Source organism: Sander lucioperca, chromosome 1, assembly GCF_008315115.2.
Source record: "Sander lucioperca isolate FBNREF2018 chromosome 1, SLUC_FBN_1.2, whole genome shotgun sequence".
Taxonomy (NCBI): domain Eukaryota; kingdom Metazoa; phylum Chordata; class Actinopteri; order Perciformes; family Percidae; genus Sander; species Sander lucioperca.
Window position 1 is genome coordinate 45,063,280 of NC_050173.1, and position 22,012 is coordinate 45,085,291.

At 40.0% G+C, this 22,012-nt stretch overlaps 1 protein-coding gene and 1 long non-coding RNA gene across 5 annotated transcripts; one reads left to right on the forward strand and one right to left on the reverse strand.

Moving 5' to 3' along the window:
• Nucleotides 1–263: 263 nt before the first annotated feature.
• On the forward strand, nt 264–19,425 carry atox1 (antioxidant 1 copper chaperone). Of its 4 annotated transcripts, XR_004898202.1 has the most exons (6): nt 264–428; nt 2,849–2,924; nt 6,986–7,134; nt 7,451–7,521; nt 8,025–8,029; nt 19,414–19,425. XR_004898202.1 is itself a non-coding variant. In XM_031317124.2 (4 exons), the coding sequence occupies exons 1-3, from the start codon at nt 423–425 to the stop codon at nt 7,108–7,110; spliced, it is 207 nt and encodes a 68-aa protein (XP_031172984.1). In that variant the 5' UTR covers nt 264–422; the 3' UTR covers nt 7,111–7,134; nt 7,451–7,799. The 4 variants fall into 4 exon arrangements, 2 of the variants coding, with proteins under 2 accessions (XP_031172984.1, XP_031172983.1); XR_004107970.2 differs by lacking the exons at nt 8,025–8,029; nt 19,414–19,425 and adding an exon at nt 7,617–7,799 and having other exon boundaries at nt 7,451–7,528; XM_031317124.2 differs by lacking the exons at nt 8,025–8,029; nt 19,414–19,425 and having other exon boundaries at nt 7,451–7,799.
• Nucleotides 7,447–21,879, reverse strand: LOC118495771. Its single transcript, XR_004898206.1, has 3 exons — nt 21,869–21,879; nt 15,450–15,455; nt 7,447–7,521 (listed from the first exon to the last, which is right to left on the reverse strand). It is a non-coding gene; the product is annotated as an uncharacterized LOC118495771 (long non-coding RNA).
• Nucleotides 21,880–22,012: the final 133 nt, after the last annotated feature.

Genomic DNA, 22,012 nt, shown 5'->3' on the forward strand with positions numbered 1-22,012 from the left:
ATGTCCGGGTGATAGCTTGCTGTCCGTCAAGTTAGCCAAAAATAATAGCAGTAGAAGTGAAACGGGTTAACCTTCAAAATAAAACAACACACATTCTTTACGTCATCTTTTAGTTTGTATTTATTACACACTACATCCTCTATACAAACATACGTTTTTTTTTAAAATTATTTTCTAATTGTTCATTGATCCAAAAACATTGCAACATAAAAATATGTCCATATAATAATAAAAAATATTATTATAATTGTGTTTTTTTTTTTTTTCATACCGGAAATCCTGTTGTTTTGTTGATCAAAGCTAGCTTCACACAGCAAACGTTAGAGGAAATTTCTTGAGCTGTTTACAGCACTTGCAACGTTTGCAAGTCATTCAGAGGCAAAAGTCCACTGCTGGTCTGACAACCGGGTTACGCCATAAACATGACCGTGAGTAACGAGCGTAATTGTAGCTTTAATTTAGCTTAAGCGCGAAGATAAGTTCGCGTTCCCTCTCCGCATTGTTAAGTAGCATTCAAGCTCGCTATCAAACTTGCTTTAGTTGGCTGGTACAGTAAGTTTAACTTCACTATCCACAATCGATATTTGCTGTTGTCTGGCCTCTAACCGTGGCATGGTTAGAGGCCAGACAACAGCAAATATCGATTGTGTTCATTGGTTTGATTGAGCAATAGCGTGAATTGAGCAGCACATAAAGTTAACAGCAATGACGTAACGTTGATGACTAACAGTTCCAACGTCACAATAAGATCAGGTGGTATTATGCTGGTATTCACATGACATTGTTTCTCTTCATTATACTACCTATCTTTCTTTCTTTCCTTCCCTTTTTCTATCCTTTCCTTCTTTCTTTCTTCCTTCCTTCTTCCATCCTTTCTTTCTTTCTATACTATTATGTTATTATAGTAGTAGTAGCCTATTATATTACTATTACATTGCATCTATACTATATCTTTTACCTCATTTTAACACTACCAGTATGTGAATGTTATACTGTCTTACCACATCAAATATACTACATTATATTTCTGTTTACATATATTCTAGACTCACTGCTATTAATCACACCATACCATGTCACTTTCCCTCATAACTGTCACTTTAACGTCTCACTTTAACCTATGACTTACCTTCTAACTTGTCTGTAATTGCTCTTGTATAGTTAATTAACTTGTACTAGTTGTGTATGTATCTTATTTTGTACTTCTCTAGCTGTACTCATTTCTGTCCTGTGTTTCTGCAACGTGTACATTTCCCGTCTGAGGATCAATAAAGGTGTATCTTATCTTATCTGACCTGTGATCTTTAGATATGTTTTTGTATATGCTACAACTTAGTTCGGACCTTTATTTGTCTCTCGAGGAAACGTTTGATTTTCAAGTAAAGGGCAAAACCACAAACACAACACGCAAGACAACATGGGACATTTATTACAGTTTACAGAAAACAACGAAATACAAAAAGGTGTGTCTGTTCGTTAAAAGTATCAAACCATTCAAATGGAAGCCATGATAGCGTGCTGCTGAGCAGTGCAGCCAAGGTTCATTGTAAAGTGCTTGTATTGTACTTAAATGGAACAAAAGGAAATTTAAACAGATTGTTTTTCACCCTCCTGGAAGGGAGAAGAAAAAAATCCTCTTAAGAGCTGGCTACAATCGATTGTGCCTTGTTATGTTTCCATATGAAGAAATCAAACAAAAGGTTAAAAATAGGGCTGCACGATATTAACCTGACTCCGCCAGATGGATTGTTTCACATTTGCTCGGTATACCCATCTGCAAACTTTCCGTTGGAGAACTTTTGGGAAGGGGCGAAAATACTGGTTAGCTGATTGGATAAACCATCTGTCTCTCACCACCTATGTTGGCGATAGACGGGCCAAATCAACCAATCAGATCAACGAAGGTAGCTAAGTTAGTGTAGCTAGCATTAGTTTGGCTTCAAGGACCTTGCGGTTCTTCTAATGCCATCGTTTAACATACAATTAAGTTAGGTAACGTAGCAACGTTAACGTTTTTAAACTTACCATTTGTGTGTGACATGAACCTCATCAACGACAATCCCCACCAAGTTTTCACGGTACACTTCTGAAGAAGAGCAAAAACATCTGTTCCTCAGAAAAGCCTCCAGTGCCGTTTTTTGCTCTTCTTTCAATGAAGGCATACTTTCTAATTCGGATAAAACTTGCGCGATAGCTACGCTCATCTCAGACTGAACAGTCTAAACAACTGTTGCCCGCTTCAAAACCAACGCTGATTGGTCGGTCGTTTGGCGAACGGCTCAAATTTTCTCTATCTCAAGATGCCAGACTGATCTCACGGTCTCACCAGGCTTGCACGATATGAGGAAAATATGTGATAACGTTGAATATTGCAATAACGATAGTACTTGCGATAAATAAACTATATACTAAAGTGTACTCAGTTCTACATTTCTGCTGCTTTTAGTATTCTGAAAGGAAATCATTTCCAACATTGTTTTATTGAACAAATTGAACATTGAATTGAATGAGTGTCTTTCGCGATATGTCGCAGCCTTTCGCGATATGTTGCCGCCTGTCGCGATATGTTGCCGCCTGTCGCGATATGCCGCAGACATTTCATAATGTGTTTATTGCGCCCGCTGATATTGCGATGTCGATAAAAAAAACGATATATTGTGCAGCCCTAGTTTAAATGTACTTTATAAAATATTTGTAAAGTTGGACTTAAAACTTAGGCCTTGATGTAATTAATTGAATTATAAATATATTAAATAAAAGAGTCCTTATCCCCACAAAACACAGCATCAATGACTCCGTAGAAAACCAGCACATTATATCATCTATATATCCCTGTTTCTATTTACAGAAGCACGAGTTTGAGGTGGCGATGACGTGTGAGGGATGCTCAGGAGCTGTTACCAGAGTCCTCAACAAGCTGGGAGGTGAGACCGACAGTCCTATTCTTCTCTGGGTGCTGTAAGAAGAGAAAATACAGACACCATGAATATTTATATCAATATAGGATATAGCTACATATCAGGCAGTCATACCATCCACGTATAGTGTAGTCTGTCATTGCTGGACCTACCTACCTACCTCCACAGCATTCCGGGATGGGAGAAAAACGTGCTCTGGATTATTGGCGTTTCTTTAAACCAATCGCAAGCGTCTTGGGCAGCGCTAAGGGCCAGACGCAGCAACGGTGCCCCTTAAGGGTGCATGATATATCGACTCAATATCGTTATCGCGATATCACGTTGCGCAATATTATATCGAAAGTAGGGCTGTCAATCGATAAAAAAAAAAAATCTAATTAATTACAGACTCTGTGATTAATTAATCAAAATTAATCGCATACATAATTAATGGTGCCTGAACCGATACTTTTTAAGAAAGTAAAAAAAGAAAAGAAAACAAAGGGTACTAAACAACCGTTGGTGACATTAAAGAATGGCTTGTTTATTGCTAAGGCCATATGGTCAAAATTAAATGATTTAATAATAATGAATAACAATAACTTATTTCACTAGTAAATTGCTGTTGAACGACAAAAACAACCACCAAGGACATTTACAATAACTTCAAATGCACCACGAAGCTGTAGTTTACCAGTTTCATTGAACGCGTCTGTGTTGTTTTTCCGACGGCAGCTCGGCAGCTGCAGATTGTTACATCCCGCTGTTGAGTCACACTTTACACCAGGGGTGGCCAACCAGTTCAGCATAAAGAGCCACAAAAAAAACCTGCACCATAGCAAAAAGCCACACAACACATGCACGTCCACACTACAACAGCAACAGTGACTTCCAGGTCTGATGGCAGTCATAATACATAGCAGTTTTCATAGTTTTTTTTTCTTACTTAGACTGACTCAGTGGGAAATCTGACAGTCTTTGTTATCCACAATCCTTTTCAGGTCTTGCTTGAACTCGGTTGTGCCACTCGAAGTGACTCTTTCACTCGTTTGTCACTAGAGGGGCTTTCAAACAATCTGATTCAGCAGTGAAAGGGTTAATGAGGAAAGTGATCTGTGGCCGCTTTTTTTTTCCCACGGGTTGCAGAATTTGTCCTCAAAACTCTGCTGCATTATTTTTTATTTTAAAATAATTGGCAAATGTATTGGCAAGTGCATTCCATTTTTTTTGTACTTATCTGAAATGTTTCAAAAAGTTAATAAAAAAATAAAAATAAATCCACCAATAACACAGCCCCCAGCCACACAGTAAGAGCCTCAAAAGGAGCAGGCAAAGAGCCGCATACGGCTCAAGAGCCACAGGTTCGCCAACCCTGCTTTACACCGTTCAGCGTTAGCTGTCAGCATTGTAACCGTGTTTAATCCAGCTACTAGCTAGCGGTAGGCTAACGTTAGCTGCTGTCGAGTATAGTGTTAACTAGCTAGCGGTAGGCTAACGTTAGCTGCTGTCGAGTATAGTGTTAACTAGCGTCACATGCAGCGGTGTTTGTGTTGCCTGTATCTTCTGTTTCAGAGCACCAGAGAGAAGAGCAGACATATCAGTGGCACCAGATTTCGGTAGCCAGGGTTGGCAGGAAGAAGATTTTTACAAGTAAATGTTCCAGTTAATGATCCAGGCAGCACATTCTCGTCTCCCTCCTTCATTTTACAGTCCAATGGTGGCTAGAACGGCTCCGGGTCAAACGTCAATATGGAATGGATTAATCTGCATTATTTTTTTTAAAGCACCCATATTATGCTCATTTTCTTGTTCATAATTTTATTTTAAGGTTGTACCAGAATAGGTTTACATGGTTTAATTTTCAAAAAACACCATATTTGTGTTGTACTGCACCACTCTCTCTCACTGCTGCAGCTCCTCTTTTCAGCTGGTCTCTGTTGAAGAAATAGAGACAACGGAACGAATCAGAGAAGCAAAAGAAAAGTTGTGTCCTGTTCTCTTTATTTATATATTTTCTACTGTCCAACCAGTACAATATGTCCTGTTCTCTTTATTTATAAATACTGTCCAACCAGTACAATATGTCCTGTTCTGTAGACATGGTCCTTATTTATTTATTCATGTTGTACCAGTCCAATATGACTGTCAGCTGAAATAAACCTTGTGTTGTAAGAAAACTTGTTTAATTTGTTACGAAGATATTTTGATGCGTTTTCCCATAACTTTTGTAATTTTACATATGTTTCAAAATATATCAAATTAATATCTATATCGCAATATTCATAATTGATACCGCAATATCATATTTTGTCAAAATCGTGCAACCCTAGTGACCGACATCCGGCCGAAATGAAAGACATCTGGCGGAATTTCTGGCGGCACCTGAACAATCCCAGAAATAAACCGTGGTCGATATACTGTAGACTACGTCTAGTGGGATGCATGTTCCCCTCTGACTCCAGCTACATAACATCAGCCTTTACCACCTGTTGGTTTTATTTCTAATAATGGAATTGTTGTCTTAATAAAGCAATCCAAACATCCAGCTCATGACTTTGTCTTTGAATGTTGACTCAGCCCACATGTCACCTGATGCAGTGGCACTTTTTTATTTTTTTATTTTATTTTGGCTTAGTCATTAAAATGTCAAGTGCCGGAGGGAGAGGGAGCCGGAAAAATGACATTTGACCGACATTAGAATTAGAGCGTTTTATGGTGAATCTTGTCTAGGTTTGCTTGGATATTGACAAAATGTGATATTGCGATATTGATTGTGAATATTGCGATATCAATATTAATTTTGATTATTTTAAACACATGTAAAATTACAAAAGTTATGGGAAAACGCATCAAAACTTTTTTAGTTTTCTTACAACACAAGGTTTATTTCAACTGACAGTCATATTGGACTGGTCCAACATGAATAAATAAATAAGCACCATGTCTACAGAACAGGACATGTTTTACTAGTTGGACAGTATAAAATATATAAATAAAGAGAACAGGACACAACTTTTCTTTCGCTTCTCTGATTCGTTCCGTTTTGTTGTCTCTATCTATTTCTTCATTTACACTGTCACTCTGTCGAAATATGCACACACCGTTGTACGCTCCATAGGGTTTGTCACGTAGTGGACCTGTGTGCTAGCCTGGCTCCGCCCTCCTACGTACTTCCGCTCAATTTTCATTTTCCTTCAGTACTTCGTCTGGGTTTGTGGTATAGTCTTGGGTTTTCTTCTGCCAAATATTTGGCGGTCCAATCAGCGAACAGAGGGAGTGTCTGAGAACGATGACGTTGAGGTCGTGCGCTAGAAAGATGCGAGCGAAGCCGTTCGGTCCGTTGTGGCAACGCTGCCTAATATCCAGAAGTTAAAGCCCGAGCAAGAACAATCTTTGCTGAGTTGTGTTGGTGGCCATGATGTTGTAGCCCTCCTCCCCACGGGGTTCGGGAAAAGTTAGATTTTCCAGCTCGCTCCGTTAGTGGTGAAGGAGTTGGCTAAGGTTAACGCTAGCGATGCTAATGCTAAATATAAGCCGATAGTTGTTGTCGGTCTCCCCTCTTGTTGCACATGCGCATGACATACGTCACGACCAAACGTTAGCGATTGGTTATGGCAGATCCAGAGTGGCTCTGGGCAGATCCAATAGTTTTAAACTTCAACAGAGTACCCGCCTTCAAGGAAGTTAACACTTGTCAATGGAGAGTGGACAGACTCTCTGTACAAATGAAATGTACCAGTCTGGTAGGACCAGACTACCCGTGCGCTGACGTGTACTAACATGTGCAAGTGGTACGGTAACTGGCCAATGAAACATGATCATTATAGCGTTTGAAGCGGGCTATAAATCAAACACAACTAAGCCACACGGACGGGACGCAGCGCTCCACAAAATAAACAAAATGTTGCATACTTATTGCGACTTTTTCGATATAATATTGCGCAACGTGATATCATGATAACGATATTGAGGCGATATATCATGCACCTCTAATCTTGTCCTTATATAATCCAGTGCATTGCGAGTGTCTCCGGTGCTGTTGCTTCTTGGAATTAAACAAAGTGCGTCTTTGTTCTCTGTGCTCTCAGATGTGAAGTTTGAGATCGACCTGCCTAAGAAACTGGTTTGGATCGAGTCCGACAAGGACGTGGAAGTTCTCACGGAGACGCTGAAGAAATGCGGGAAGGAGGTCAAGTACAACGGCACCAAATGAAGGAATCTGCTTCCCGTAGAACAGGTGCCATGATGGGGATAAAGTGTTTAAGTCCGTATGGATTTATGTTTATGATCTCCGTAAAAGTTTCTGTTAATCTGTAGGGTTAAAAACAATAGTTTTAGTTATTATTACTTTGATTGAATATATATATTGTCTGTAAGCAGTTTTGCTTGAATCAGACGACAATACACATGTTATTAATCTTTCTCTGCAACAGTAAATTCACATTGAGCGTATTAGTCCTGCAAGTCGCGACCATTGTCATTAGCAATTGAACTGTTATGGATTTTAAAATCAGCTTACTTCCTCAATCTGTATGTGTGTGTATTTTTCGTAGGAAATCATTGCTGCTGATGCAAAGTGAAGATTTATGCTGAAATTCAAGTTCTTTACCTGTCCTAAAAGGTCCTAAATGACCCCCCGCATCCCCTTGGATGCAGTTCTTCTAAGTGTTGTGATTTACCACATTACTATGAGTTTAACCCTTGTGTTGTCTTCGGGTCAAATTTGACCCGTTGTCTAAATGTCTATATCAGAAATATGGGTTTCTTTTTAACTACCTAGTTTGGATTACCCTAAAAAAATAACACAGATGACTCCATACAACGTGCTTCGCAAGACCAACAAAATATTGGATCTCTACTTTTACTGAATTTTGGGTTTTTTTGTTCATTTTTTTTAACATTTGAAAAAAAAACTGAAATGTTTTGAAACGGTATCCCGACTGAACGTTGACCCTTCTATGATTATCCTTCCTTTAATATTAGTCTAAATAATTCATAAGTTCTGTTTTTTTAACTCAAAAATGAGGTATAATTTCCTATAAATTAGGTTTTTTATTGACCATGAAGTCCAAAAATAAGTAATAAGTGTAAAACTAGTAATGATTTGGTGTTGGTGGTGTTCATACGTGGTAGTGAAAAGCAGCGTTAAATGTCAAAAACGTGCCAAAAAACAATGAATAAAGCTCCAAAAGTGTCGAAAAAAGAGACATAAACGCCTGAAAAAGTGTTGATTTTCAGTTTGGACCAGGAGGACGATGCATGGTCGAATTGGAATACAACACAAGGGTTAAACAGACATCGCTGCTGATTGGGTAACGTCTCTGACACACCCACCAAACAAGAGAAGACATACCTCAAAGCTCGTCGCAAACCGTTTGACACAGTTCCGAGGTAACATATCGTTCAATCCAGAAATCGTAGCGAATCGGTGCACACCGTTCGGAGATTGAACGTGCACCCAGGACATGCAACTGCACATTTCAAGCATCGCTGCCATTTTCAGTCTTTCCTGTTTGTGTAAAAAGCTGCAAAACAAACACGAGCAAACTTTCCTTTAACACAATTAAAGTACATTCCCTGGATTGTAAAATATACTTCAAAGTATTGGCTATTTCTGCCTGGAAGTTGACATTCAGTGTTATTGCATTTGTTGGATCTGACATCAATTAAAAGTCATCCTTCAAAGCTTCATTAATGGAGATGTTTGTAGATCTGCACCAAGGTGGGAACTCGGCGTGTCTCTCTTCCCTTCAGGGACCATCTGCAAATTTGTAAAACTGATTCCTTTCAGCTGCATCACACTTTACACTACGGTAGTCCATTAATACCACAGGTCATATGAATCATGTTGATTGATACTTACTAACGTATGTCTTTGTTTTCTATTAACAACGTGAAGCCTTGTTGTAATTCACACTGTTTTCTCACTTTGGGAAAAAGAAAGCATCCCTTTGCTGGACTTTTGTAATTGTCTTGAAATGTTGTGTTCGCACAGGGGAAATAAAAGCATCTCTGCCTCACTATGTTCAGTTATTTCCTTTTTTATAGCTTTAATAAGTAATACTTATTTCAACGGTATTGATAATAAACATGATTTTACTAAACCAATTTATGTAATGGCAAAAAGAGCAAATTCATGTTTAAAGAGAGTTTCTGCACAGGAAACACAGAGACAGTTAAGTTGGTCATTTCTGTCCCGCTGGAACATCTGCATGTTTATCTTTTATTTATAAAATGAAGACAGAATGAGTACTTGTATGTTCTGTATCATATCTAGACATGAAAAGGTCACAGCCAGATCTGTTTGCAAATTTGTAATGTGATACACCATTGCAACAGATATGCAAGTTTGCATATTCAGGGAAAACATTTTCTTCTTCCACATGATCAAGTCATAATACATACATTGTGTCAAGTGAAGGCACTCAGTGATGATGATAATAATCTTTTAAACAAAGTACCCTGCTGTTCATGTTGATTGAGTGGCAACACTGTAATATACACCATCACTGATCCTAGTTTCAGTGTATTTGTATTTATTTTAAGGATCCCCATTAGCGGACGCCTAGACGACCAGGGGGTCCAAAACAACACGTAATCAGACAATATTAAAACATTTCATGACATATACATAAAATAAAAGAAATACAACAACATCTGCTTATAGAACTAAATAACAAAAAAAGACTCCAAATTTTTTAAAAAAAAAGAATTAAATAAAAACAATAACAAACCAAGCAAATAGATTAATATCTTGAAAACAAAGTTATATATTACAGTATATTATATGGCTAACATTAAGGTAGCTCACGTAGACAAAGAAGAAAATCAACTATTTTTAACCATACAATAAGAAACCTCATGATAAATAATTTCAGTGAAGGTAAGATCTGACTTTCTTTTTAAAATGTACCTTTCCTGTGATAAAAACGAATGTTACTTAGGATATTATTCCACAAAGATGCATCCTAATATTTCTTTCTTGACCTTCATTTAACCAGGTCAGTTGAGATTACAATATCCTTTTCTAAATAAACAACCAGGTAGACATTGGACAGTTGCCTTGTGTTTTCTGATATTGTGTCAGTATGTCGCTCTCTCCAGCACCCTGTGCTATCTTTTCCTCCCTGAAGGTGTATAAAAGCCCAATTGATGTGCTCTTCCCTGCTTGAGATCTAATAACGCAACACGCTGCTGAACCTCTCTGAACAAGAAAACATGCAAAACTCTCGTAGGGGTAAAAAAAACATACATCCATAGGTACATTACAAATGTCAGTGTAAATGAAAACAAAAAGAGTCACTGGACCTCTCCCTGCTCACTCACTGGTGTGAAAATGTTCAGGTTGCATATTAACTTGATGCTTTAACCACCAGGGGGCGCTGTGTGATCAAGATGTGCCCACTTTCTTGAGAGCTTTTAATAGTTTTAACCCACATGTTGTCCTTGGGTCAAATTTGACCCATTTTCAAAGTTTCTATGTCAGAAACATGGTTTTCTTTTCAACCAAATTTCCTAAAAATAACATGGATGGTCCTGTACGCTAATTGATGATCACTACTTTTAAGGTCTCCCCAGGAGAAAATCTGTGATCATCCATAAACATGTTTCTCTGACCTTAACTATTAGTCAAGATAATTCCTAATTGCTGCTTATTTTACTCAATAATTAGGCGTAATTTCATGGAAATTAGATTTATTCACCAGCAATTCCATAAAGAAGTGTAAAACTAGTGGTAATAACTTATGAAGTTGGCCAAAAGGATGTAACACAGAATTGGGTGATCATTTATAGGCTACTTTATGCTTTATAAACAGGCAAACCAAACCGGAGAACAAGTGCATGGTCGACGGGAAGACAATATGGAGGTTAAACAAAATGCAGAGTTGCCTCCTTTAGAATGTTACTTCCCTGAAGAGCTCAGGGATAGGTTGTGATGAAAAGAAAAAATAAGATTTGACTTAATTCAGCTTACTTTCCCATACAGTTGGTAAGAATTATAAAAAAACTAAGTATTTAGTAGTGCAGTTGTTCATACTGGCGAGCCTCATAAATCAAAAGTGTGTTGTGAATCAGAGACACATTTCTGTCAGGAGAGAAAAAGTTTGGGATATTCCGATGGGAGGGAGCGAGACGTGGAGAACACTCCTCCATGAGTCTAATGTTTCAAACATAGAGACCAGGATCATCATGTCAGACACGTCATCAGCTGTTAGGATTCAGTTATGAATCGCAAATAACGATTGAAAGGCAGGTGTATCACTTCTGTGGCAGCTTATAATGTGTAACATGTGGCTGGATATTTTCTAGAGTGTGTTTTAATGTTTTAAGTTATACACTTTGTTCCAAATTATTATGCAAATATGATTTCAATTAAACAAACATTTGATTTTTAGTTTTTCAATGAAAGTTTTCAATTGTGCTACTTCTCCTGTCTGTTTAGATCACTGGCATCAATCTGAGACAGGTTTGGTAATTAGTTTACCAGGTGAGCCTAATCAAAGGGAAACTTAAGGAGGTTGTTCCATATTATTAAGCAAGGCACAGGTTTCATGCAATATGGGGAAAAAGGAAGATCTTTCTGCAGATGAAAAGTGTGCAATAGTGCAGTATCTTGCAAAAGGTATGAAAACATTGGATATTTCACAAAAAATTAAGAGAGATCTTCGTACTGTGAAAAGATTTGCGTGTGATTCAGAGCGCAGACGGGTTCGTTCGGATAAAGGCGTATTAAGGAAAGTTTCTGTAAGGCAATTTATGTGTTTAGAGAGCAGCTGTGAAAAACCCACTGATGACTAGTTAACAGGTATTTGAAGCTGCTGGTGCCTCTGGAGTCCCAAGAACCTCTCGATGGAGGATCCTCCAGAGGCTTGCTGATGTGCGTCAAGCTGTATTTCAGCCACCCTTAACCAATGCCCACAAGGAGAAACGATTATGAGAAACGACTAATTCTAATTGACTAATTAACTAACAGTTTTTTTCACTGATGAATGCCGTGCTACACTGGATGGTCCAGATGGATGGAGTTCTGGATGGTTGGTGGATGGCCAACAAGGCTGCGACGTCAGCAAGGAATGGCGGAGTCATGTTCTGGGCTGGAATCATGGGAAGCGAGTTGGTAGGCCCCTTTAGGGTGCCTGAAGGTGTCAAAATGACCTCTGCAAAATATGTGGAATTCCTAACTGCCCATTTCCTGCCATGGTATAAAAAGAAGAACCGTGCCTTCCGGAGTAAAATCATTTTCATGCAAGACAACGCACCATCCCATGCTGCAAAAAATACCATTGAAGCCTTGGCTGCTATGGGCATAAAAGGAGAGAAACTCATGGTCTGGCCGCCATCATCCCCTGATCTCAACCCTATTGAGAACCTCTGGAGCATCCTTAAAAGGAAGCTCTATGAGGGTGGGTGGCAGTTTACCTCAAAACAGCAGCTCTGGGAGGCAATTCTGGCATCCTCAAAGGAAATACAGGCAGAAACTGTACATGGACTTACAAGTTCAATGGATGAGAGAGTAGTTAAAGTGATATCAAATAAGGGCTCCTATGTTAATATGTAACTTGATCTGTAATGACGTTTTTGATTGAAATAGCTTTGATTTGAGTAAAATTACCTCCTAATGCAGAAAAATACTGTATCCTGATTACGATATAATTGTAGAGTGTAGAGTGTGTACAAAATCCTATTAACTGCCAATTGTATATACTATTTAGGGGAAAAAATAAAAAAACAAAAACAGTATATGCATAATAATTTGGAACACAGTGTATAATCACTAGTCTTGCACTGACAGACCTATCTCCATAGCGCTGCGGAGTAATGTCTGGCTAGTCCACACAACAATACAGGTTGGGAGAAAAACGTGCTCTGGTTTATTGGCATTTCTTTAAACCAATCAAAACCGTCTTGGGTGGCGCTGAGCAATGGTGCCGCTGCTATTTTGCAGTTGTTTAATGAATCATAATGTCAGGGATAATGGATGCTCACCGAGCCAGGCTGGAGAAGCCCTTGTAGGCGCTGCAGAGGGCAAAGAGTCCCTTGCTGGCCCCCCTCAGTCTGAACCAGCCACTGAGGCGAACAGAGACTCATTGTGTACAGCACAAACTCCACAGATAACAGGATTGTCAGTACAGTCACTGGATTCCTCATATTACCCTCCCACACACACAAACACTGTCTCTCTTCAGTGCAACTCATGGATAATGGCCGGTCAGTCTTTTGCTGGAAGAAGCTGCAGTCGGTAGAGTTTTCTTTTAGTTTAAATGCCTAAATTGATCGAAATAATACTGGAAAAGCATCAGCATCCACAGGCAAAGAGTTTTTGAGCAAGGCACACAATCCACAAACAGCTGTTGTAAGTCTCACAAGCATGCATGACCGTGTCTAATGCTGTGTTCCTGGCAACCCGTAACCCGTGTATTCACAACTTTCTAACTGTGAAAGTGACCTGGAACGGCAGTCAAACCCATAACTTACTACCCGTGAACTCATACCAGATCGTTGTACTCCCAGTTACAGTTTTTGACGTCACACACACATAAACAACAATGGCGTTTGATGCTGTACAGACGCCGGTGATTAACGGTCAGAAATCAAAATAAATAGACATAAATAGGCAACGTAAAGTAATCCTGCTCATTGTAATCAAAACAATACACATACAGTTGTGTACTACTACAGGTTATGTTTATTAAATGAAGCCCAAAATATGTTGGCGACTAGAAATCGCTAGTATCAGCTAGCGCTAGTATCAGCTAGCGCTAGCTAACGTCAACGTTAGGTAGCCGCTAGCTAACTTTAACGTTAGGTAGCCTAACCTGAACCCTGCCAACGGCACAATGTTTAGCTAGCCAGTAGGGGTGCACGATATTGAAAAAATGTGATATTGCGATATCGATAATGAATATTGCGATATCGATATTAATTTCGATATTTTTAAACATATGTAAAATTACCAAAGTTATGGGAAAACGCATCAAAATAGATTTATAACAAATAAAAGTTTTCTTACAACGCAAGGTTTATTTCAACTGACAGTCATATTGGACTGGTCCAACATGTGTCTACAGAACAGGACATGTTTTACTGCTTGGACAGTATAAAATAAATAAATAAAGAGCATGTCTATAGAACAGGACATGTTGTACTGGTTGTATATACACGACTACAGTATAAAAAACAATGCAATGCACATCTGTTGGCTTAAAACCAAAGTATTTCCAAGCTTCCGAGGAGGAGGCATTACCCTACAGTCACATTAGCTACAAGAAACAGCTACCATTCATTTTCAATGGGAGTGGCCGTTTGGCCACGAGCGACTGCCAATCACAGTGAAGGCAGCGTGAGGGCAGCTCACGTCGAAGAAAATAATTCAAGATGGCGGACAACGCTTCAGGACATGGTATTTATGTATATATCTGATATGTTTGGCATTTAATCTCATATATTGTGTTACTTTTTCGAGAAATAAATACTTTTAAATCCAAAAACATCGTTCTTGTGACTTAACAATACCTCTGAAGTAACTTTTAAGACATGGTTTAAGGTAGCACCGGAGAATTTCTGTTTACTGTTGCCAAGCAACCAGGGGTAGGCTAGGCACGCCCAGGAGCACCCACAAGCGAGTGCATGTCGCTCTCTTTTGTACCTAATACTTTTGGCCTCTAAAGTTTCTTTTCAATCTCTGTTATTTCGTCGTCTCCCAGAGCAACACTCATTTTCTTACTTTTGTGTTATTTTTGCTCCACTCTTCGCTCTCTCTTTAGCTCCTTTCTTTTCTTTCGCTTCGTTTTATGGTTCTGCGGAGGCTCCACGCTGTGTGCGTCGAGCATGTGGGTGTGTGTGGGTGTGTGTGGTAGAGCGAAGAAAAGGTGAGAGAGTGACGGCGATTTTCTTCGGAGCGAGTAGTGACCATAGAGTGTTAGTGAGAGAAACTTAATGTTGTTTATGGAGAAGGAGAACCAGGAAATGAGTCGGGGGAAATACAACGCTACCAAGTGATGTGTATTTTTCGAGAGGTGGATCAAAGAGTATAGACGTAACAAGAGGAGAAACTCAATGGAACTGCAGCTCCGCCATCTTGGACTGAATGTAACACAACGTTCTATTGAGTTTCTCCTCTTGTTGCTTCTATACTCTTTGGGTAAATGTCGGGCGGGATGCAACGCAAACGAAATATCGCGTAATTATCGCGAGACTTTCGGTATAATATCGCGCAACGTGATATCGCGATAACGATATTGAGTCGATATATTGTGCACCCCTACTAGCCAGCTTTGACGGTGTGCCAAATGTCATTTTTATCAGCAGACGCACAAATCTGCTGTACATAAACGTAACTAAACCGACTTTCACTCAATCACAGTTTATCTGGATGATGCGTGACTTTGCCTGGAAAGCTACCAAGTCATGAGTCGTGACTTGAAGTCGTAACTTACAGGCTAAAAACTGTGTCTGGAACGCAGCATATCTCTGTGGGGAACAAGGTGAAGCTGAAAAGAAAAACATTTGGTTTATTCGTCTTCTCCTTGACTACTGACACACACATGCAACTGGAAACTATGTGCATACAGTATATACTTCCCCTGACAAATATTGGCTTCTCTTTCTTGTTCCACCGTTGATACAATTAATGAAATATACTGAAGTAAATACAGCCTGTTTGCTTCTATTGTGAAGCTGTTGTTGACTAGCGGGCTCCCATGTTTAATCTCAGTGATTAACACACTTTTGTTGTGTATACATGTTGAACGCTTCACGTCATGTCCTTTGGAATGTGGCGACAGCAGGCTTGACTTAAAGCGCAGAAAGCCAAGACAAGGCAAGGCAGCTTTATTTCTATATAGCCCATTTTAACAGCAAGGCAATTTAAAGTGCTTTACAAAAAATATTAGAGCAGTTGAAAAGAACATCTGTTAGAGAAAATATAAGAACAGCTAATATAGAATAAGACAGGTATGATAACAATATATGAGAATAAAGCAGTGCAAACTGAGCTTGTATCAAATCGTACTCGGGTACAGTACGAATCAATCGTACCTAACGTGAACACACCCGTACTTCCAGTGAAGGAAAATCATAATGCTACAGCATAATGGTATTTTTGTTTGTGCCAACATTTTGGAGAAAGACCCTTTCCTGAATCAAAATGACAAACAACAACAAAACCAGGTCCATAAAGAAACGGTTTTCCCAGTTTTCTGTGGAAGAACCTGACTTAACTGGAACCTGGTCCTCCATCATCATCAGGTCTCGTTGGACCTTACCAATGCTGTCTGAATGGGAGCAAATCCCTACAGCATATCAGCGTATTAACATGCTAAAAAATCTCTCTCTCACACACACACACACACACACACACACACACACACACACCCATAGTGCGTTTCACTATCTTTGTATGTCATTGACATAATGCATTCCCTAGCCCCTTACCCTAACCTTAACCATCACAACTAAATGCCTAACCTTAACCCTAACCATAACCTAATTCTAACCCTAATCTTAAAACCAAGTCTTAACCCTCAAACAGCCCTTTAAACTTGTGGGGTCCAGCATTTTGGCCCCACAAAGCTGTCCGGACCCGACAAGTATACTAGACTCCCGGTTTTTGGACCCCACAAATATAGTTAAACAAGAAAACACACACACGCACGCACGCACACACACACACACACACACACACACAAACACACACACACACACACACACACACACACACACACAAGCACACACACTCACACAAATCCCTGCAGCATATTAGTGTATTAACATGCTAAAAATCTCTCTCTCTCACACACACGCACACACACACACACACACACACACACACACACACACACACACACACACACACACACACACACACACAAGTACACACGCGCACAAATCCCTGCAGCATATTTGCGTATTAACATGCTAAAAATCTCTCTCTCACAAACAAACACACACACACATGCACACGCAAACGCATGTACACGCACACATATATACACACACACACACTGTGTCCTCAGCTGACCATTAACAGGTAATATATGTGTGTGTGTGTGTGTGTGTGTGTGTGTGTGTGTGTCCCATGGGTAGGGGTGAGGGTGAGGGTGGGGTGTAGTCAGGGCTGTCAGATCCTGTCCAGGGTGCCAATGCAAACACACCCATCACCAGGAGGTTACAGCCAGTCAGGGAAATGTGCAGGTTTGACTGACGAGTGCAAATAGTCAGAGGACCCTGCGGCTTCCTGTCTCTCTTGGACTCTTGGCCGTATGTTTCCTCTCTGTTTGGTGGGACTTTATCCTCCTGTTCTGGGTGGAAATTCACATCTTATATGCCCATAATTCACAGCACAGGAGATGTATCACGTAAATGCATACTGTCAATGGAATTACATCCTCCTGTTCTGTAACAGTGTGGAGGAAAAGCAATTGGGTTTACTTTATTTGCACATAAATTGGTGAAAGTAGTGGAAGCAATATCATGGACGTAATCAGACTGTTCGATACTAACCATGAACTCCTACACTACTTATGCTTCAGATCTGATACTGCACATATATACATCTATATGCAACCTTCTTAGACCTGCCATTAACCTGATTTTATTTTGTATGATCGATACTGTTATCCTGATTTTGGCATTGTATATATTTGCACCTTATTGTTATCTTGGCCCCATATTTTCACTTTCCCCAAATGCTGCACAGCAATTTCCCTCGGGATAAAGAAAGTTTTATCTTATCTTAAATTTACATGGTCTGTGTTTGATAAAAAAGACAATTTAAAGGGATCATAAGATTCAAATTTGATAGCCATGCTAACAGCCCTTTATTATGCTAAATACCAGAAAAAAAACTGTCAGATTAATAAAAAACTGAAATATTCTTTTGCAACTCATATTTTTACCTTCTGAAATAAATACTTGTGAGCGTGTGTGAGCGTACATTCTGCGTGTGCGCGAGCCTTACATAACATAACAGCAGGCGGCGCTAATCTGTATTGTCGCCCAAAACATGAAAACCGGCAGCTGATTGGACAAACGCTTCACGTGGGTCTGGCTGCTCCCGGATTTTACAACCGAGCATAATGGCAGCTCGTTCGGAATACGATCTCATATTTTACGAAGATAGTTCACCGAAACGTGTTTCTGAAAACATTTTAAGAGAGAAATAGGCCATGCAGTTGCTGAATCTGTCTTCATTTCAGATCGACAAAGGTCAGTTTAAAAGATTTTCGTCAGATTTTGAGAAGCGTTAGTCATGCTCATCCCGCTCGTCATTTCCGAGTTAGTGCTCCACCAATCAGATTGGCCATTGAGTCCGACTGCCCGCCTTCCGATTCAACATGTCAAATCGGCCCAAATTAAGGCCGACAGCTCCTCCGACTGACGACAGCACGGAACACACCGAACAAACTTGAGTCACTGACCTCGCCAGACTGTCCAACGGCCGATAATCGGGTTGGTGTGTCAGGGCTTTAAAACGTCCCGTCATAACTGCTGCAACAAAACTAACAAACAGTGGACGAGATGTCAAATAAACAACAGGCTCACATAAGCCCTTGATAAGGCAAATCAGGCTAACGGCGCCTTCACATTGGCACAGTAGATACGGCTGCGAAACAACCATAAGTCATTCAGTTCCTACGGAGATTCGCAGACCGCATGGGAATGGGTCCGAACCGATGCGATGTGAGTGCGAAAAAAATCGGGTCTGTTGGTCATCCGGATGTGTTAAAAAAGTTGAACTCGTACGACATAGGCAACGGACGGTTCCTATCCGACAATCCGAGCGGAAGTTAGCGTTGCTATGGTACTGATAAACAAATCTGAATTCTTAACTTTTAATAAAATAAATAATGATTTAATAACAATATGTTGTCATGGGGTTAGTTGATATATATTATATTATGTACAATATGTTGTCATGCAATTTTTTTATTTTCATGATTTCCTAACGTTATTAGGGCAGTTAATACAATTAAAATGTATTATACCCCTATATCACATTTAACCGACCTGACATATCAACATCGTGGGAAACTTTTCTCCATGCAGCAGCCTTTCTGTTTATATCTCTATAGCCCTCAGATGAGAGGTCATAGAGAATTAGACATTCGGACACTGACAGAATGAGTCGTACTAGTCTCTCCGCCATTTTTTTTCTACTCGCTTCCGACGCTTTCAACGGTGTAGTAGGACGTCCACTGGGGGCGCATTGCGTATTACGGAGCTGATTTCAAGTGCCAGTGTGAAGGCAGCATAAATCAGTAGTACTAAGTGTACCGTGGCTGTGCAGGGACTTGAGGGCACTGCTACTCTTCCCTCCGTAACACCTTGCATGGGCGCCGCTGGGACATGTTCAGGGAAAACAACACAAAGACATGTGGTATTTATTGTTGCCCCGTGTTCAGCTGCCATGTTTTGGCGAGTACGAAGACGATTCCAGGTTTGATTTGCATTCCAAATTTGAAAGAGTGTCTCAATCTGATCCACTTCAGAATAAAAGCCCACAAGAACAAATCAGATTGGAATGTGATATGGATTATCTACAATTCCCGCTATCAATACGATCTTGTCCTCATTCGTTACCTGCGAAGAGATGTAGGCCTATGTAATGTAAAACAGCACAGGAAGGAGACACATCAAGCGTGAAAAAATTAAGATAAAAGTAGACGAAAACAGACCCTCAGAATCCCATGAATAAACATGCACTTACATGCACATGAACATAAACACGTATGCATCTGGTTTTATCTGAATAAAGAGTCGTGTTGGCAGACTCTGTTGCTGCAGCCAAGATGACATTGTAACAAGTCTGTAAGAGCCAAAGATACCCCAAGGAAAGATTAATTACACTAATAAGCAGAGCTTTTAATGTCAGGTTTCGCTTCGGGCTGATACTGCACAGTCATGATTGATGAATACTTAGAGAGTCAGCGACTCTTGAGCCTGCTAAAAGGTCTACATGTGATTTCCTTTTGTTGGAAGTCCATTTCTGTTCTCGGCACCCTGGACTCAAAAATTGTGACATTTAACATTCTGTTGGCATTTAGCAGCAGTCCAACAAGCTAGCAGGAGTCTCCTATTGTTCCTGCGTTTTTCTGCTGAAGGAGATTAAAAGCTCACATAGTTATTTAGTGTTTTTGCTGAACAAGCAGAGAAGCATGTGTGTACCTGCGAAGAACACGAGTGAAGGCAGGAGTTTCTAAGGGTTGTGCAGAAGCGTTTTAAAATCAAACTTTTTTATGATCCAAACAGAAGCCGCAAAAGCACCAGCGTTCTTTTTATTTTTTTTATTTTTTTTTTTTTTACTTTTTATTCATCCCTAGTGGGGAAATTACAATTTTTACACTCTGTTGTTAGAACACACTACACACAGGCCTGAGCATTTTGGGGTTTGGTGCCTTGGCAGTGCCCAGGAGGTGAACTGGCATCTCTCCATCTACCGGTCCACACTCCGTACTTTGGTCCGTATGGGGACTTGAACCAGCGACCCTCCGGTTGCCAACCCAACTCCCTACGGACTGTAGCCTGGAAATCCAGACCCAAATCTGAAAGATTAAGGGTCTGGGATTGAGTAATGAAAATGGCCCAACTCGAGGAGCGGCACCAAGCATGCATTTGAAAATCTCAATGCACGCAATTGGAAAACACTACGACCAATCACAACAATACACGGGGTAACGTGTCCAGAGCCCCATACGCTTAGCTACCAGCAGAGCTAACTGGTAGATTAAACTCTTAGCTACCAGCGGAGCTAACTGGTAGATTAAACTCTTAGCTACCAGCAGAGCTAACTGGTAGATTAAACTCTTAGCTACCAGCAGAGCTAACTGGTAGATTAAACTCTTAGCTACCAGCGGAGCTAACTGATAGATTAAACTGTTGTCATCTGTTTAGCTCGCCTCTGGCCCCCCTATATCAGATACACCGATGTGATTGGTGCAGCTCGGCTACAAGGGCATAGTTAATGAGCATCATTACTGAATGCCAGAGGGACTCGCTGAGCAAATTCAAATTGTGCTCTCATGAGAACTCTGGATTTCCAGGGTATACGGACTGAGCTAATGCCAAAAATCCCTCAAACTAATCTCAACTGTCTCAGGTCATAATCAGATTATGTTTGCAGTTTCAATTTCAGAATTTCTTACAATTTCCAAACTTAAAAAATTAAAAAAGTAGAAAGTCCATGGGACCTTAAGGGTTTGACATACAGAAATACACTTTGTAGTCGAGAGTTAGATAAGAAGATTGATACCACTCTCATGTCTGTGCTGTGCGCCAAACATTAAGCGAGGCCAGCAAACGGTTAGCCTAGCTTAGCATAAAGACTGAACACAGCTAGCCTTGCTCTGTCTGAAGGTAAAATATTCGCCCATCAGCAGCTTTAAAGCTCACTAATTAACACCTTATGGCTTGTTTGCTTGATTCGTCAAAAAACCAAAGTATAATTTTCTGTAACACCACATCTTTTTATTTCAGGTGTCTTTCAGTACGTCCAGGCTAAAAACTGCCAACGTAAACTCTTAAAGGTCCAGTGTGTAGGAATTTCTCCCATCTAGCGTTGAGATCATATATCGCAATCAACTCTCTCGCGCCACGCAGTTCAAAGTACGTATTACAGCTACGGTAGCCTTCACGCTTTTTTTCTGATGATGCCGGTCTCTTGCTCTTTTCAATATCCTTTTTCTTTTTCTGGGCGAAGAAGAAGACTCCTGTTCCTGAAATTTTAATTTTGAATACGTGTGTTCCTCCATGTTTCCTTCTTCAAACTTGCCGGGGCCGGGAAGTTACGATACCCATTAGCAGCATTAGCAGCACCTGTGAGTTTATCATGTGACAGCGAAAACGTGAAAGGCGGAGCAGTATGTCCTGTATGTCCCTTACCGGCTAACGTATTTCAAGATGGCGCATGAATATGGAGCGTCTACCCCAGTTCATGCGAATGCAAATGTAAAATTTCAAGCCAAAAGGAATACTTGGAATTGATGGTGGTGGTAAATATTCATGAAAAAGGACAAGATTGTGAACAGGCAACACAGATTTTGATAATGAACAACTAAAAACGTTACACATTGGACCTTTTATTTAGGTAACAGAATGGCCTTTTCCTCTGGCGCCAC